This window comes from Pygocentrus nattereri, chromosome 22 (assembly GCF_015220715.1).
Source record: "Pygocentrus nattereri isolate fPygNat1 chromosome 22, fPygNat1.pri, whole genome shotgun sequence".
Taxonomy (NCBI): domain Eukaryota; kingdom Metazoa; phylum Chordata; class Actinopteri; order Characiformes; family Serrasalmidae; genus Pygocentrus; species Pygocentrus nattereri.
The window spans coordinates 34,156,911-34,175,438 of NC_051232.1; the positions used below are offsets into that span (position 1 = coordinate 34,156,911).

The 18,528-nt window shown below is 43.7% G+C and overlaps 1 protein-coding gene across 4 annotated transcripts in view; it reads right to left on the reverse strand.

Moving 5' to 3' along the window:
• Nucleotides 1-18,528, reverse strand: part of LOC108414519 (spectrin beta chain, non-erythrocytic 1-like) — a 147,861-nt gene that overhangs the window by 62,338 nt on the left and 66,995 nt on the right. For all 4 annotated transcript variants that reach the window (XM_037532858.1, XM_037532859.1, XM_037532861.1 and 1 more), the window contains 5 exons: nucleotides 14,570-14,721; nucleotides 3,738-3,911; nucleotides 2,319-2,410; nucleotides 1,193-1,273; nucleotides 974-1,089 (listed from right to left, as the gene is read on the reverse strand). In XM_037532858.1, coding sequence (XP_037388755.1) covers nucleotides 974-1,089; nucleotides 1,193-1,273; nucleotides 2,319-2,410; nucleotides 3,738-3,911; nucleotides 14,570-14,721 — 615 coding nt within the window. The remainder of the gene's footprint in view (nucleotides 1-973; nucleotides 1,090-1,192; nucleotides 1,274-2,318; nucleotides 2,411-3,737; nucleotides 3,912-14,569; nucleotides 14,722-18,528) is intronic.

Genomic DNA, 18,528 nt, shown 5'->3' on the forward strand with positions numbered 1-18,528 from the left:
AATCTACAAGCCAAGTACCCAACGTACAATGTGTGTGTATAAAAACAGTCCTCTCGTGGCCTATTGAAGCTTTTATTGACCAAAACATGAACTTCTGGGAGTCCTTTTAGAGTCCTATACGTTTATCCAGGACTTGAGGAGACTACCTAACTGGGACTTCCGTGAGATTTAAATGCGGTGATTCTCTTTAACTTGAGCTTCAGGCCTGTTTTTTGGCCTAAAATGATCAGCACATCCATTTTCCCTGGCTTGAGACTGCCAGGTCAAGAACTCTCCTGCACTGTTAAAAGCAACTCATCCCCTTAAAACCTGAGAGTGCTGTGATCAATATAGGCCATGTAATTAACATCACGGCTCCCGCGATTTCACTCAAACTGCAATTTCGCTATAAAAGCCACGAATCAGTGCCACATTTAACTGCAACAAAACCGGCTTTGTCTCCCTAAACCGCATCGCACTGCAACTGCGATAGTAAATCAGTAATGTGGCAAGATCAAAGACCTGCCTGCTTCATTTTAAGCAACATACTTTTGCTGAAATCTGTGACCTCCTCCAAAACACCCACTTAAACATTAACTGGGGGCTGCGTTTGGTCTGTCGCAGCCCTTTAGACGCATCCATTTTGTGTGAGGCCTCCATTTCCTCTCTTCTGCTCTTCTTGGCAGTTGCAACCCGTCACAGCACTGTCCTACTTATGGATATAGGACACAATGAAGCCTGGAACACTGGGCCAACCAGGAGAGACCGAGAAACGAAGAACTGTGCTTTTCTACTACGCCAGACGGTGTTCGTATAAAACCTGAAACTCCAGGAGTCGAGATACTGCCCAGGAACCGAGGGAGAAACACGCTTTAGCAGTGCTTCTGACAGAGTTCAGCCAGTTTCACTGGTGATATGAGCTTGGAAACGAGGGACGGGTTGATCAGCAGCATTAGCGGCATGCGGCTCGGTTAACGCCTGAGGAAAAACTCACCTTCTGGATCTAGAAGCTTTGTGAGGCCTAAGTGCTGCTCAGCCAGGTTGAAGGCATTCTGCAGATTGTAGTGGGCATTGGACTTCTTCAGCTTGTCAAAGTCTATCAGGTCAGGTCTGCGGTGAGGCGATGAGACAGAAGCAGACAGAGATCAAGAGATGAGAGATGGCATATCTAGAACTCGATGTCAGTAAGACCTTTTTCATTTAGTTGCATCACCTGTGTTTGTGGATGAGGGCGTTGAAGGCCATGCCGTCTCTCCAGCTGGTGGTGAAATTGTGAATGTTGACGTTCGGGTAGCTGAACAGAAAAGGTCAGAATCAGGAATCGAACACAGGACTGAGGTCAGCAAACCTGGGTCAGACTGGTCTAAACTACATTACATGGCCAAGTGAACACCTGAGCATCACACCTACATGAGCTGTTTGGACATCCTGTTCTAAAACCATGGACATTAGTATGGAATTGCATCCTCCATTCTTCTGGGAAGCTTTCTATACAATTTGGGAATTTGTGCCTATTCAACCCATCTGTGAGGTCAGACACTGGCGTTCTAGCTCATAATCAATGTTCTAGCTCGACCCAACGGTGTTCTTAGGGGTTGAGGTCAGAGCTCTGCGCAGGCCACTGGAGTTCCTCCACACCAAACTCCTCAAAACATGTTTTAGAAGCGGTCAAGGGCCTCCCCTAAATTATAAGTACATAGAACCATAAAACTGTAAAATGTCTTTGTAAGTTGTATCATTAACATGACCCTTCACTGGAACTCAAAACCCTGAAAAACAGCCCCAGCTCATTATTCCTCCTCCACCAAACTTTACTGTTGGCACTGGTAGCTAACGTTCTCCTGGCATTTACCAAGCCCAGATTTGTCCATCAGAACCTCAGATGGTGATTGCTCACTCCAGAGAACATAGTCCAAATTCATGATTTGTATTTTCATCTATTCATGCTCTCTCACTACAGTACCCAGCATGCATTACTCAAATACGCCACCCAACCTTTGGGAACCCCCTCTAGTGCTAAAGGAGTCCTAAATACTTGTACAGCTTCCAAGCAGTAACAGTAGCTATCTGGCTTCATTCTTCATTCTGACAGCCAACCTCCAGAAACCCACCCTAAAGTGCTTCTTCTCAAACCACTCGTCCACCTTCAAGATACATCATCAAATATGGGCTTTCTTAGCTTTTAACCGGGAAAGACTCTCTGCTGCACCACTCCAGGAGACGAGTAGGCAGATGTATCGATTGTTGAACCTTGGTTCTGGCTTCGTTCTCTTCACGTCGTATAACACTCACAATAGTTTCCGTCATGAAGCACAAGAACGGACGGGTTTCACGCTCACCCTGCAGTCTTCATCTGACACCACAGCAGCAGGGCATCCTTGGCAGACTTCTTCTCCTTGTTGTCCTCCGTCTCGACGCTAATGTCCTGAATCTGTCAGACAGAAGTCGTATTTGGTTGGATGTTGAAGCACCACGCTCAGACACATTAAACCCCACCCACGCGAGCGCCACGCTCCCTTAATCCAGGCAGCGTCAATCTGTCCGTAATTGCAGGAGCTTAAAAAAGCCACGAATCTGCAGCTTAAGGCAAACGTTAAGCGCTTTCTAATCCACGCATACTAATTAGCAAGACGTATTAAATATATTTTTTCCATATTTCCAGCCAAATGATCTGTTCATAATGAGTCCCACCTCCACATCACCGTAATAAAGCTGATAACTCAGGCTCACAGCTCCATCAGCACCGCTACCTAATGTGTTCTCAAAAAGTTCAGCCCTTAAATAGGAGTGCTGTGTCAGTGTGCATAACGACTAGTAACAGGATGCAAACCCTCACTGTGGAGCCTTTAAAGTCTCCAAACGGTTCAAAACGTTAATGTAAAATAAATAATTTAATAAAATAATCCTTTAAAATAAATGCACGTTTCTTCGTTTATCAGACACGGCCGATTCTTAAAGTTTTAGCCTCTCCTCTTTCCTGTTTTCCTCATTCCATCTTGTGTTTAATCATTTACCTATTTCACATTTTTCTCATCGTTTCTGTGATTCTGCGTGGAGCACGTCTGCCTGGGCGCCAGGCTGGGAGACAGTAACCAGCCTGGCCGTTCCCCACAGTCAATACGCCAGTGTGGCATCACTGTTGTGACGCCTCAATGTGCTTTTCTGACTATACGGAGATATCATTAGTACTTTAACACCGAATGGCTGCGCGTCCTTTAATTCACATCTGCCAGCCTCGAGTCCTCGTGTCAACACAGGCCTGTGCCATTACAGGTGGTGTTGTAGTGGGTGGGGCTGAAGGCCTAATCAAGAGCCCTATTTACACCTGTGTGGTGTGCTTATGGGAGAGCGTCTCTTTTGTTTTGTGGTTTTCTTTTTCTTTTCTTTTGTTCTTCTGAGCATTACGCTTTAGTTTGTTTGTTTATTTTGGAGCTATTGTGGTCTTCAGGTTTTTGTCCTTGAGATTTTTGCACCAGGACCTTAAGTTTATTTCTTATTAAAATCATTTTTTATTTATTCTCCGTGCGCTTCCCTTTTATTTGTCATGATAATGAGGCAGTCACGACACCGAAGCACTGCAGATTCAGCACACTGCCTCATTAAACACACCTGCTTCAGCTCATCAGCTACTTAGTAAGATCTTCATGATCATGATCAGAGAGTTAAATGAGGGTAATGTGGCAATTACTGTCATATCTGTTACATTAGGCTGTGTTACTCCATTCAAAGCACTGTTTAGAAAACGCAGCTCAGCTAACCTGGAAGCGCAGGATGATGGTCCAGATGAGGCCGAGCGTGAGGCGGTGGTTGCCGTCTACAATGTCGTGGGAGCCCATGTTCTCCAGGTGAACGCGCTGCTCTTTGAGGAACTGCAGGGCTTTGTCCACGTTCTCCAGACAGTGGATCCGCATGCGGCCTTTCGTGGGCTTCGGCTGTGGAACGTCAGAAAACACGGCATTAGCATGAACAACGAGAGCTAAATAAGCGCTACTGTGAATCGAAATGCGTTTTCAAACGGGGAAGAATAATTTCGCCATTTGCTGCTGCAATGAAGTCAGAATCAGCTGCAGCTGACGGCGCAGGCCACGTCCTAGCTGCGCACCTGCGGTTACGCATAACCTGCACACCTGGCAGTCGGCTCTCTGTCCCTCAGCTTCTCCAAGGATGGGCGGGGTCCCTTTAAGCAGTATGATCCCCAGGGCATGAAGGAGTAAGTGTTCACTTCACCTCCACTGACACAGCAGCTCCTAAGCAGCCATTCGCTGAGAAGTCCTGCCAGAGGGGGCAACCAGGACAGAAAACACAGAACCATGTCCACATGTCTGCCTAAAGCAAGACAGCTAGTTGAGCTGCTGCTGTGGCACTGCCTGGGTTGCTAGATCACTGGAACCCATAAGGGTTCCACAAAGCCCAGAGTGCTATGGTGTTTAACCAGGGTGTCTTCTCTATAGTACTTTTGAGCCACACTGTCCATCCAAAACAAAGGTCATTGTGCCATCACCATCACCCTCTAACGCTCAGGTACTGCTGACAGCAACCACAGACAAGACTTTGAAATGCTGTTTTCACTTATATGCTATTTGCTTACGGGTCGACAATAAACCATGTTTACTGCAGAGTTTCAGCAAACGGCATTTCATATTCTCCTTCAACGTCCCCCTCCTCATCCCTCCTCAAGCTCCTTTTCTTCATCTTTCCTCCCCCCCGGTTTTTAACGTATATACGGTACTTCCAAATATTCTTGTTAGACTACCGACCGACTGCTGATTGACCGTCGATTGACCACAATTTACCCATACACGATTCTCTGTATGGGTAAATAAACTCTAGTCAACGCTGAAGCTCCAGTCTCCCGGCTCCTCTTGCCGAATTTCTAACATCAGACCTGGCACAACTAGTATGGGCCCCTTTCCAAAAAATGGGCCCCACACACTGGAAATGTAATGTGCTTGTTTATCTGCTGTCAAGCAAAATGAATGAATACATCATGTTGCAGGTTGTGAGGGATCTGTGTGAAAATAATCGTCTGTCTGTCTGTCTGTCTGTCTGTCTGTCTGTCTGTCTGTCTGTCTGTCTGTCTGTCGCTGATGGAAGCTAACTGGTAACGTGATAAACAGTCTTTCTACCAGGCGGTGGGTGTGTCAGTATCTGAACGAGGCCTAGCTAAAGCCTCAGAGGAAGGGCCCAGGGCGTCTCATTTCGCAGGCCAGCAGACGGCTGGAAGCTAAAAGCCACACGACATTGAAGCTAAAAAAAAAGCAGAGCTCTCAAAAGAAGCGCTCCTCCCATCAAACACATATGATGGCACATAACTGTCCAACAAGCCAAACATTTGAACAGTGGGGTTATAGTAATAGTAGTGATGTAGTAGTAATAGTAATAGTAGTGATTCCTTTTTATTCACACTGGACAGGGTCCCTGGCTACAAACATCTGAGAACTTCTGCCACCTTGTCAAGCGTTTTCTAGTGAGGAGCAGTGCGCTCGAGGTTTGACATGTTTTGAAAACGCCTGTTGTTCTTTACATTGTGTGTAAATTTCATGATGAATGGACCAAAAGAAACGGCCCAAAATGACTTGGAAAGATGTCCGGTTCCATTGACTTCCATTAAAGGTAAATCATGTTTTTTTTCTCCTCCTGTAAAGTCACCATTTTGGAGATACAAGGTTTTCTTCAGACAGCAGCGATTTGCTGTTTGTGTATATTCACCTTTCCCAATCAACGTCATTACAGTGATTCTTGTATGTTCTGCCACTCGGTGTTACTCTGAGCCCTGGGTACTGCTCCCCTTCTGCTGCCACACTCCTTGGATGCCACGTTACGTGGATTCTTGGGTTACAGAAAAACTGTTGAGGAACTGGTTTTGGGTAATGTCAGCACCACTGGTGGTTCTGCTGCCATCATGTCTGGAGTTCCAGAAGGTGTCGCTCCACCGCAGCCTATAGAGAGAGTGCCAACAGGCACAGCTCTTACCAAAGCCTGGGCCAAGTGGACCATTTGTTGCCCAAGGGAGTGTCCTGCTTCTCCTCCTCTCTTCTCCTGCTTTCCTCTGTAGTGCTCTTTGGCTGGGATTCGTTTTACATTGGGAGGCAGGGTAAAGTACTCCAGTGTTATCACAACTGAACCCATCACGTTAGTCATTCTTCCAGTCATAGTCTGTCATTGAGCTCCTAGAACAGCCCAAGGTGAAGTAAGTCCCATGTGAACTTCCCATGTATGGAATCACTCAAAGAGTTTTGTCTGGGACTCGGAGCAGCAGGAGATCAGCCACCGTGTGAGGTGGAGTAATGAGAGGGGCTGATGTTTACATACTGCTGACTCCGATTGGTACTTTAGCAGGTCTGAAATCTCCTGCACCAAATTTAGTCCCACCAGCTCAAATCAAACGGAAGAAAACCCATCAACAATCTCAGAGAAAAGACCGACAGCACTCTCTCTCAGCAAGTGGAAAGTGGGTAGACGGGCACTTTAATTATGACTACATTAATCAAACATTCTGCGCTGGAACTATTTTGTTGGGATGGCAGTGGAGTAGCCACTCCCACCTCTGCTAGTTTATTTTGTGCTCAACGGTCATGAACATTACAGTCATCCTGTGGTGAAATAGCTGCGTTCCAAATCCGAGGCTGCAGCCTGAAGTCGTGCAGGTCCTGGGCAGGTCTGTCCTATGAAGACTCCTCCTTAGCAGCCTGTCGCTCACACATAGAACAGTCCTAATGAGGCTGCATGCTGATGGTGCAAAACCTGTGAGGGAGCTGGTGATGGTGAGAGGAAACAGAGCTTGTTGCATTGTGTTTGTTGCCTTGGTAACTACTATGCCAACAAGCGTATGTGGTACGATAAACTACATATACACAAATACTTCTAAATAAAACACGATATATGGACGACGCTTTAATTAATGAATAATTTTACACTTTATAAGGTAACAAAGACAAATTCAAGGACTTTTTTTGCTTTGCACTGTTTGTGCGCACAGAACTCTGGGTACGCGAAGGTTGGGAAGGATACATCTGTTGAGACCTCGAAACCACTGCGAACGTAGGCTGCATTTCAAGGCTGTATATAAGGGGTCCTGCTATGGCGTAGCGGCTGAGGAACGCAGCTACTGAGACTACTCCACCAAATAAACCCAGCTGTATAGTGCTGATTACACACCCTCTAGGGTGGACAGGGAAGCCACTACCTGCTCCAGGAGGAGTCTGCAACCAGAAAGTCTTTGTCAGGGGTCTTTAATTAAAATTCAATAAGGTCCAGTTAGAGAAAAGTTCCTCAAACAAATGTCTGAACATCATCAACTTGCATCGTGCCACATACTGTTTACTGAAGCAGCCGAGTAGGAATATCAGCATCTTATACAGCTGAACATCAGATCAAATAAAGTCCAGTTCGGTCAGATTTCACCAACATTTACTGAACATCAGATCAAATAAAGTCCAGTTCGGTCAGATTTCACCAACATTTACTGAACATCAGATCAAATAAAGTCCAGTTCGGTCAGATTTCACCAACATTTACTGAACATCAGATCAAATAAAGTCCAGTTCGGTCAGATTTCAACAACATTTACTGAACATCAGATCAAATAAAGTCCAGTTCGGTCAGATTTCACCAACATTTACTGAACATCAGATCAAATAAAGTCCAGTTCGGTCAGATTTCACCAACATTTACTGAACATCAGATCAAATAAAGTCCAGTTCGGTCAGATTTCACCAACATTTACTGAACATCAGATCAAATAAAGTCCAGTTCGGTCAGATTTCACCAACATTTACTGAACATCGGATCAAATAAAGTCCAGGTCGGTCAGATTTCACCAACATTTACTGAACATCGGATCAAATAAAGTCCAGTTCGGTCAGATTTCACCAACATTTACTGAACATCAGATCAAATAAAGTCCAGTTCGGTCAGATTTCAACAACATTTACTGAACATCAGATCAAATAAAGTCCAGTTCGGTCAGATTTCACCAACATTTACTGAACATCAGATCAAACAAAGTCCAGTTCGGTCAGATTTCACCAACATTTACTGAACATCAGATCAAATAAAGTCCAGTTCGGTCAGATTTCACCAACATTTACTGAACATCAGATCAAATAAAGTCCAGTTCGGTCAGATTTCACCAACATTTACTGAACATCAGATCAAATAAAGTCCAGTTCGGTCAGATTTCACCAACATTTACTGAACATCAGATCAAATAAAGTCCAGTTCGGTCAGATTTCACCAACATTTACTGAACATCGGATGAAATAAAGTCCAGTTCGGTCAGATTTCAACAACATTTACTGAACATCAGATCAAATAAAGTCCAGTTCGGTCAGATTTCACCAACATTTACTGAACATCAGATCAAATAAAGTCCAGGTCGGTCAGATTTCACCAACATTTACTGAACATCAGATCAAATAAAGTCCAGTTCGGTCAGATTTCACCAACATTTACTGAACATCAGATCAAATAAAGTCCAGTTCGGTCAGATTTCACCAACATTTACTGAACATCAGATCAAATAAAGTCCAGTTCGGTCAGATTTCAACAACATTTACTGAAGATCAGATCAAATAAAGTCCAGTTCGGTCAGATTTCACCAACATTTACTGAACATCGGATCAAATAAAGTCCAGTTCGGTCAGATTTCACCAACATTTACTGAACATCGGATCAAATAAAGTCCAGTTCGGTCAGATTTCACCAACATTTACTGAACATCGGATCAAATAAAGTCCAGTTCATTCAGATTTCACCAACATTTACTGAACATCGGATCAAATAAAGTCCAGTTCGTTCAGATTTCACCAACATTTACTGAACATCGGATCAAATAAAGTCCAGTTCGTTCAGATTTCACCAACATTTACTGAACATCAGATCAAATAAAGTCCAGTTCGTTCAGATTTCACCAACATTTACTGAACATCAGATCAAATAAAGTCCAGTTCGGTCAGATTTCACCAACATTTACTGACCATCAGATCAAATAAAGTCCAGTTCAGTCAGATTTCACCAACATTTACTGACCATCAGATCAAATAAAGTCCAGGTCGGTCAGATTTCACCAACATTTACTGACCATCGGATCAAATAAAGTCCAGTTCGGTCAGATTTCACCAACATTTACTGACCATCAGATCAAATAAAGTCCAGTTCAGTCAGATTTCACCAACATTTACTGACCATCAGATCAAATAAAGTCCAGGTCGGTCAGATTTCACCAACATTTACTGACCATCGGATCAAATAAAGTCCAGGTCGGTCAGATTTCACCAACATTTACTGAACATCGGATCAAATAAAGTCCAGTTCGGTCAGATTTCACCAACATTTACTGAACATCTGATCAAATAAAGTCCAGTTCGGTCAGATTTCACCAACATTTACTGAACATCGGATCAAATAAAGTCCAGTTCGGTCAGATTTCACCAACATTTACTGAACATCAGATCAAATAAAGTCCAGTTCGGTCAGATTTCACCAACATTTACTGAACATCAGATCAAATAAAGTCCAGGTCGGTCAGATTTCACCAACATTTACTGAACATCAGATCAAATAAAGTCCAGTTCGGTCAGATTTCACCAACATTTACTGAACATCGGATCAAATAAAGTCCAGTTCGGTCAGATTTCACCAACATTTACTGAACATCGGATCAAATAAAGTCCAGTTCGGTCAGATTTCACCAACATTTACTGAACATCGGATCAAATAAAGTCCAGTTCGGTCAGATTTCACCAACATTTACTGAACATCGGATCAAATAAAGTCCAGTTCGTTCAGATTTCACCAACATTTACTGAACATCGGATCAAATAAAGTCCAGTTCGTTCAGATTTCACCAACATTTACTGAACATCAGATCAAATAAAGTCCAGTTCGTTCAGATTTCACCAACATTTACTGAACATCAGATCAAATAAAGTCCAGTTCGGTCAGATTTCAACAACATTTACTGAACATCAGATCAAATAAAGTCCAGTTCGGTCAGATTTCACCAACATTTACTGAACATCAGATCAAACAAAGTCCAGTTCGGTCAGATTTCACCAACATTTACTGACCATCAGATCAAACAAAGTCCAGTTCAGTCAGATTTCACCAACATTTACTGACCATCAGATCAAATAAAGTCCAGGTCGGTCAGATTTCAACAACATTTACTGAACATCAGATCAAATAAAGTCCAGGTCGGTCAGATTTCACCAACATTTACTGAACATCGGATCAAATAAAGTCCAGTTCGGTCAGATTTCACCAACATTTACTGAACATCAGATCAAATAAAATCCAGTTCGGTCAGATTTCACCAACATTTACTGAACATCGGATCAAATAAAGTCCAGTTCGGTCAGATTTCACCAACATTTACTGACCATCAGATCAAATAAAGTCCAGTTCAGTCAGATTTCACCAACATTTACTGACCATCAGATCAAATAAAGTCCAGGTCGGTCAGATTTCAACAACATTTACTGAACATCAGATCAAATAAAGTCCAGGTCGGTCAGATTTCACCAACATTTACTGAACATCGGATCAAATAAAGTCCAGTTCGGTCAGATTTCACCAACATTTACTGAACATGAGATCAAATAAAGTCCAGTTCGGTCAGATTTCACCAACATTTACTGAACATCGGATCAAATAAAGTCCAGTTCGTTCAGATTTCACCAACATTTACTGAACATCGGATCAAATAAAGTCCAGTTCGTTCAGATTTCACCAACATTTACTGAACATCAGATCAAATAAAGTCCAGTTCGTTCAGATTTCACCAACATTTACTGAACATCAGATCAAATAAAGTCCAGTTCGGTCAGATTTCAACAACATTTACTGAACATCAGATCAAATAAAGTCCAGTTCGGTCAGATTTCACCAACATTTACTGAACATCAGATCAAACAAAGTCCAGTTCGGTCAGATTTCACCAACATTTACTGACCATCAGATCAAACAAAGTCCAGTTCAGTCAGATTTCACCAACATTTACTGACCATCAGATCAAATAAAGTCCAGGTCGGTCAGATTTCAACAACATTTACTGAACATCAGATCAAATAAAGTCCAGGTCGGTCAGATTTCACCAACATTTACTGAACATCGGATCAAATAAAGTCCAGTTCGGTCAGATTTCACCAACATTTACTGAACATCAGATCAAATAAAATCCAGTTCGGTCAGATTTCACCAACATTTACTGAACATCGGATCAAATAAAGTCCAGTTCGGTCAGATTTCACCAACATTTACTGACCATCAGATCAAATAAAGTCCAGTTCAGTCAGATTTCACCAACATTTACTGACCATCAGATCAAATAAAGTCCAGGTCGGTCAGATTTCAACAACATTTACTGAACATCAGATCAAATAAAGTCCAGGTCGGTCAGATTTCACCAACATTTACTGAACATCGGATCAAATAAAGTCCAGTTCGGTCAGATTTCACCAACATTTACTGAACATCAGATCAAATAAAGTCCAGTTCGGTCAGATTTCACCAACATTTACTGTCAGTTTTCTCTTTTTAGATCACGCCATCTTCCCTCTGACTCACTTTCTTCTCTGACTGCTGTTTCTCTCCTCGTCCCTCCCCTGTGTGGCATCCCAGTCTCAGAGCTCATCGTAAATGCACAGATCTGATTGGCTGAATAGCATCACGTGTCTCATTTACCAAGCATGTGATTGGCCTGTGAGTCTCCTAGGTTGCTGTAATGACTAGAAATGTTACGCTGATAAAAACATGACCACCTGGTCGAAAAGACAATTCTCCATAGTTTATATGTCCAGGTCCTGCGTCTGGGTCTGGATCGGCTATTAGTGACCTCTGGTCTAGCAGGCCTTGCGTATTAAGGCTATGTCCATGGTTTATCTGCCTCTCTCTGCCTCGTCTCACCACAGTTCAGCAGTGTCTCGTCTATGTTTTAGTCAATGGTTACCCTGTTTCCACTTGTCTGTGTGAAATCTTGCGTGCACCATGTCCTTGTTGACTTGGCCCCCTCAATTCCCTCGATATCTCTCTCGCGTATGGGGTCAGTTACCATCGACGTACTGCCCTTAAACTGTATTAAAGAGATTCCATGCTGTTATTCCTGTTCTAAACATGTCATTTGTGTGTGAGCTTGCGGTGTGCCTTATTCCTCGAAAGAGGACTGATATTTTCTTCGTCTCTCTTTGAGAAACAAGCACAAAAGTTCACGCAGCCGCTACAGTGTACGGCAGTGAGGCTCTTCCTGCTTCAGCGTGAATGGTATTCTTCAGCTCATCAGAAGACTTGAGCTCAGTTCCTGCCACGATTTTTTTCTTGGCTCCGAGTTACAATCACGTGACGTGACAAGCACAATGCCATCTTGACCACCCGTCACATCGTGTATCACGCAGCCTCCTTCTCCCTTCCATCCTGTTGACTGAAGATGGGATCTTTGTATTCTTTCGCTCTCACGATTTCTCCCAATGGCCAGAAGAGGGACGGGTGGGTGCAGCGGGGGGTTAGTCGACAGAGTTTCCAGTAGTGAGGGATTTAATTTCCTCTGAAGTTGAAACTATGGTCACATCTTTCTCACACAGACGTGCCAAAAGCGTCAGTGAAATGCACTTGGGCTTCTGGCACGTTCCGCTGGAAGTCACAAGACAGGGCTGGTGGGGATGAGGCCGACCGGAGTGGCGCAGTCCATAATCCACCTTAATTGCATTTTGATTCCAGAGCTGCGTGCTCGAGTTGATCGGAAAGGATGGGGTTCAAAGGGCCACTGCTGAGGTCCGTGGAGACAATGAGGGCTTACAGTGAGTGTGACTGTTCAGTGGATCAGGCCTAAGGATTAACTTTAAGAGCTTAACGTTGCAGTAGCATGTCAGGGGAACGTGGAACACATTCACTGACTCAGAATGTGATTCCATCAGGCTTCAGAGGCAAAATCGCTAGAAATGCACAAGTCAAAGCTTAAGGTAGCATATCGCTGCTGTCGGAACAAAACCTCGTATCTACAAAACGGTCACTTTACAGGAGAACGAAAAAACTTACTTCACTTTTAATGGAAGTCAATGGAACCAGACGTCTTTCCAAGTCATTTTGGGCCGTTTATTTAGACCCATTCATCATGAAATGTACACACAATGTAAAGAACAACAGGCCTTTTCAAACAGCATCAAAACTGAAAAACATCAAAAATGGAGAGTTGAGGTTTCGTCCACATGTTGTGACATCACACCCACAGCTTAATGGCAGTCTGGCTCATTACATTCAGGGGTGGAGCCTCAAACCAGAACAGAACAGTCTGAACTTCTTGGCCAAAAACAGGCCTGAACTTTATGCCTTTAAATAATCATCTCAATTTAAATTGCAGTCGCAAAGTTAATCAGAAAACTGCAATTATTATTTTTTATTTATTTAAAACCCCGGGCCACTATCCACTGACCACACCACCAGCCCCTATTGGGACCCAGAATTCTTAACTTCTTTTATACATCTTTTTCATAATGCATATACACACACACACACACCCATGTATATATCTTTACATACATCCATGAATAAACATACATAAACACACAAAGACACACATCTTCAAAGAATCGTCTCCATCGCAGGGAGAGCTGGAACTGGTCTCAGTTTAGAAGAATGTCCAGAGAATCGCCGACGGATCCACTGTGAGGGGTCTTCTTCTGAAGAGCCCATCTGGGTTTAAAGAGCCTTCTGGCCTGAAACGACCATTTAATGTCTTATGTAATGTTCTGTAGCTCAGCATTGCTTCCCTCGGTCTCACCGGTTTAAAGGTGGGAGGATTCTCAAGTTAAAACAACGCCTCTATATAGAACCATGAACGCTCAAAGAATCATTCGCATGCTGAAACGGTCCTTTGGTGGCACGGTTCTTTGGGTTGATAGAGAATGTATCGTATGTGGTTCTATACAGAACCAAAAAGGGTTCTTCATCTGTTACGATGTCAAGTTTAGAGCAATAAACACTTTCGGTGCTATATGCAACCATTTTCAAAGAGTTTCTATACAGAACCATAAACAACACACTGAAGAACGTTTTCACCATGCAGAGACCCTTTAATCACGCAAATGGTTCTCTGAGTGTTCATGGTTCTATACAGAACCAATGTCTTTACTAGAACCCTTGAAAAAACAAGGGTCTTTCTTTTGCTCTAGCCAGCTAGCAGAAACTGGTGGGGTTTCAACAGTTACGTGACATATTTCACCAAAGCATGCTGGGTAATGTAGTAAGGAAACACTAAAAGAAGAAAAACATGCTAAAATGATAGTTTTAGGCCAGATGGGCTCTTCAGAAGCAGGCCCCTCCAAGTGGATCCGTCGGCTTTTCTCTGGACGTTCTTCTAAATGCTGATCTGAGACCGGTTCCAGCTCTCCCTGCGATGGAGCAGTTTAGAACCAGGGCTGAACGATTAGCTGAAAATGCCTAATTGCGGTTTCTGATGAACTTTGCGACTGCAATTTAAACTGAGATTATTAATTAAAGGCGTAAAGTTCAGGCCAAGAAGTTCAGACTATTCTGTTCACTTCTGGTGCAGAAGCAGCGTCCTGTTTGAAGCTGTTTGGCGCCGCAGGCTACTTACCAGTCTCTCTCCAGACAGCACTTCCAGGAGCTTGATGAGCATGCGGCCATCCCTCAGGTCCATGTAGAGGTCAGTGATGCGGCAGGAGACGCGAGCCAGGTGGGAGTTCACCCACTTTGTGAAGGTTTTCTTCTGCACCGCCTCGCGCTCATCTGCACAGACAAGGCCAGAGAGAAGAGTGAGGGTCAGGCAAACATCAAGCCATCAAGCCACCTGGTATAAAACGCAAGAAAAGCGAACGATAAGGGCTCTTTAACACGGCCAATGTAAAAGGTGCTTACACTTAATCAGTGGCCTAGAAATTCTACAACTTACTTCCAGAAAAAATGTCCAACTTTCAACGTGGTCTCGGATGTTTGGATCCCATGAAAAAGCTTGAGGCCTTTGTGACCACTGTGCTAAAAGCAATCTCAATCAGTAGGACGCATCTATCCTGTTTATACCCGCCACTGAATGCGTGTCAGAGGGCGCGGCCGTGTTTGCGGAAGCCGCATAACCAATTCACATTGTGCCTAAAACGGCAGTGAACGGGCCGTTTCTCCCACTGCACTGTCGAGGAAAAGTATTGTCCAAGCCACGCGATGCCAAACACACAGACAACACATTCCTATTTGTATTTGTCCAAGTTGGAACGTTGCTTCCAGCAATTGTCAAGCTGCACAGACAGATTTATCCCTGGCTTTAGCTGCTGCAGCATCTGATCCCTGTTTGGACATGCAGACAGCCTGGTCGGGTGGTCTGGCGTAAGTTTTCATACTATAGATCAACTACAGCTGTAGATCACTCTTCTTTTGGCTCTTCAAGCCATACGCAGATCCATCACCTACACATCCACTCACCCACCCACATGCACACTCTTCCTCTTACACACAATGGAGTGTGTCAACGCCCACGCCTCTGCTGCATGAGGCATTTGCCTAGTGCTCTCAAAAGCCTGTTGCCATAGAAATGGAAGGAAGACTTGCAGCCTCCCAGCGCAGGATGGACCACACCGATCCCTCCACAGATTAAACTGCAAGGACAAACGACGCCTCACCGAGGAGCACAGTAACCGTAATCGCCAGCACGCCAGCGTGGAGTTCACCAAGTTGGACGGTGCATCAATCACAAGATAGAAGTGTCCACTCTGGTGAGAGCAACTGAGCAATTATTATGGATGTCTACGGAAGTCAGCAGATTGGGACAAGGCCAGGATACGCTATTAGACATACAGTCACACTCAGATCTGAAGAAGGGAAGGGCATTCTGGCTCTCTCTAGTCAATCAGATCAGTTGGCTGAGATATTAAAATTAGTAGCACCTTCAAATTAGCAAAGTTAGGGAGATCATCTGTCTTTCCATTTTCAGGAATTCAGGCCTAGGGGCTCGGCTTTATACACCTGTGGCCATGGAAGAGACTGGAACACCTGAATTCAGTGATTTGGATGGGGGAGTGAGGACTTTTGGAACTACAGTGTATGTGCATTAAGTCCATTTTTACTGTGGCGCCTTGTTTAAAAAACGGATAAAGTGATTGATGCTGACAGCCACTAATCTAAGTCATAATACAGAGATGTTTGTGTTCTGCAGCACTGATACTGAAACAAGCCCCTCTTCATTGACCACGCCTGGGTGACCGCACGCTGTATGACCAAATGTGACTGATGATTGACAAGTCAGCCATTGGAGAGGTTTCAAAGTCACTGTGTTGGGAGAGAAACCTGACAGAGAACTAGAGGATCCAGTGAATTTTACAGCTATATTACGGAAAAAGGTCCAGCTCAGTGTTTGTTGCATGCAATTACAGTTTTCCACCAGAGAGGTCTCCAAATCCCCAAATCAGCTATAAACTGCTTCCTAAATAATATATTCAATAATTCCTGACATCCTATTGGTGAGCAGTCGTTCTGCCCACCTACAGACAGCGGTCAGTTGTGCTCTGCTGGACTCCAGGCCACAGACAGCTGTACCATCACCAGTCATCGGGTGAAGAAAAGAAAATCTTGCGCTAATTATGTGTAGTAAGGAAAATATTGTGACATTTTTACTCAGCTGAGTGTTTTTATATCATAATATTTTATATTAGTGAGTAAAGGATTCTACTGTTTACTCACTGTTTACAGCACTGCTGCGTCTGATCCACTCGTACCAGCACAGATATAATAATAAGGGTAGTACAATATGAAAAGAAGAATGTACAACCAACTATAAATAATAGTCCCCTATAAATACATCTATCTTGCTTATTACAAAGAGGCAGCAATGTATCGCTGTTGTCTGCTGAAAACCTCGTATCCCCAAATGGGAACTTTACAGGAGAAGGAAAAAACCTGTTTTACTTTTAATGGAAGCCAATGGAACCGGACGTCTTTCCAAGTCATTTTGGGCTGTTTCTTTTGGTCCAATCACCATGAAATTTACAAACAATGTAAAAGAAAACAGGCGTTTTCAAATCATGTCAAAAACTGAAAAATGAAAAATGGACATACAAGGTTTCGTTCTGACAGCAGCGATACACAAGTCGTTTTTTGACCTAAGCCTTTTGAACTTTTACTCACGTCTTATTTAAAAGCACTTCTATCATTAACCAGCGTCTCAGTTTACTATAATTCCCTGTGTCCATGGACCCCTGGATCTGCTGCCTTTATCTAGGGGGGAACATTAGCTACCAAAAGCTAAACTGAACAAGTGAGTTTTCAGCCTAGTCTTAAAGACTGAGACTGTGTCTGAGTCCCGAACAGTTTCTGGAAGATCATTCCAGAGTTTGGGGGCTTTATAAGAGAAAGCTCTTCCCCCAGCTGCAGCCTTAGGAATTCTGGGGACTATTAATAAGCCAGCGCTCTGGGATCTGAGTAGTCGTGATGGCTCATAATGAGAAACAAGGTCTTGCAGGTACTCAGGAGCGAGACCATGTAGGGCTTTATAAGTCAATAAAAGGATTTTATAATCAATACGGAATTTAACAGGCAGCCGATGAAGTGATGATAGCGCTGGACTGATATGATCAGATGTTCTAGTTTTAGTGAGGACCCTGGCTGCGGCGTTTTGGACTAGTTGGAGTTTGTTTAAACTCCTGCTCGTGCATCCTGACAGTAGCGCGTTACAGTAGTATTATTAACAGGCCAAACATTTTGCCTAGTTAAATATCAAAGTGCTACGTGCCGATGCTGAATGTGCGGTAAGCCCTTATTTTTGGGCCTGTAATGTTGTGATAAACTGTGATACAGGGGGGTGATGGAGGGATATAGAGGCAAAGGTGAGCAGGCTGGCGCTCGACTAGGAGGAGCAGCTGCACTGCAACCCCCACACCATCCAGGCACACCCACTTCCAGGATCCCCACCCCACCGCTGGGCACTGAGGGCCGCGTTACACTAGGAGACATGGCTCTTTTCTTTGGCACCACAGAAAAAAGTACCACTTTTACAGATGTGGCCAAAGCAGATTTAATAACGGATAAAACAGAAAAGAAATTCAGGCGAGATGCAGCTTGTGAGATTGTTCCCAGGCCCCAGTTGGAGCGCTGCTGTTTTAATCACAGTTTCAGTTTTTCATCAAACTCAAATATTAGTTTTGGCGTGTACTGAAAGACGTGAAATTGAAGCCAGAGCGCTGTAGAGAAGAGAATTCTCAGACGCTAGGGGGCGCTCCTGAGTGAGTCCAAAACTAATGGGTTGATATGGATCTTTTGAGCAAAATCATAGTTTATAAATTCTTAAACTTTTTTAATGTAAAAGGATTCAATCATTTCCTGAACAGCATAAAACACTAACGCTGCTGGTACGTCTTTAAGAGCTTTTACACTCTTTACTGCTCCACTCGCCAGCCAGTCAGTGCTCAGGATCAGGGATGCTCGCGTCCGTCTGCTGGAGGAAAGGAAACACGCAGGAGAGGTTTCTCTGCTGTGCTAGTGAACTTCTGTGAAGGTGATTAGAAACTATTAACTTCTCGATTTTAGCTGTTGAGCTCCATTCACCCCCAT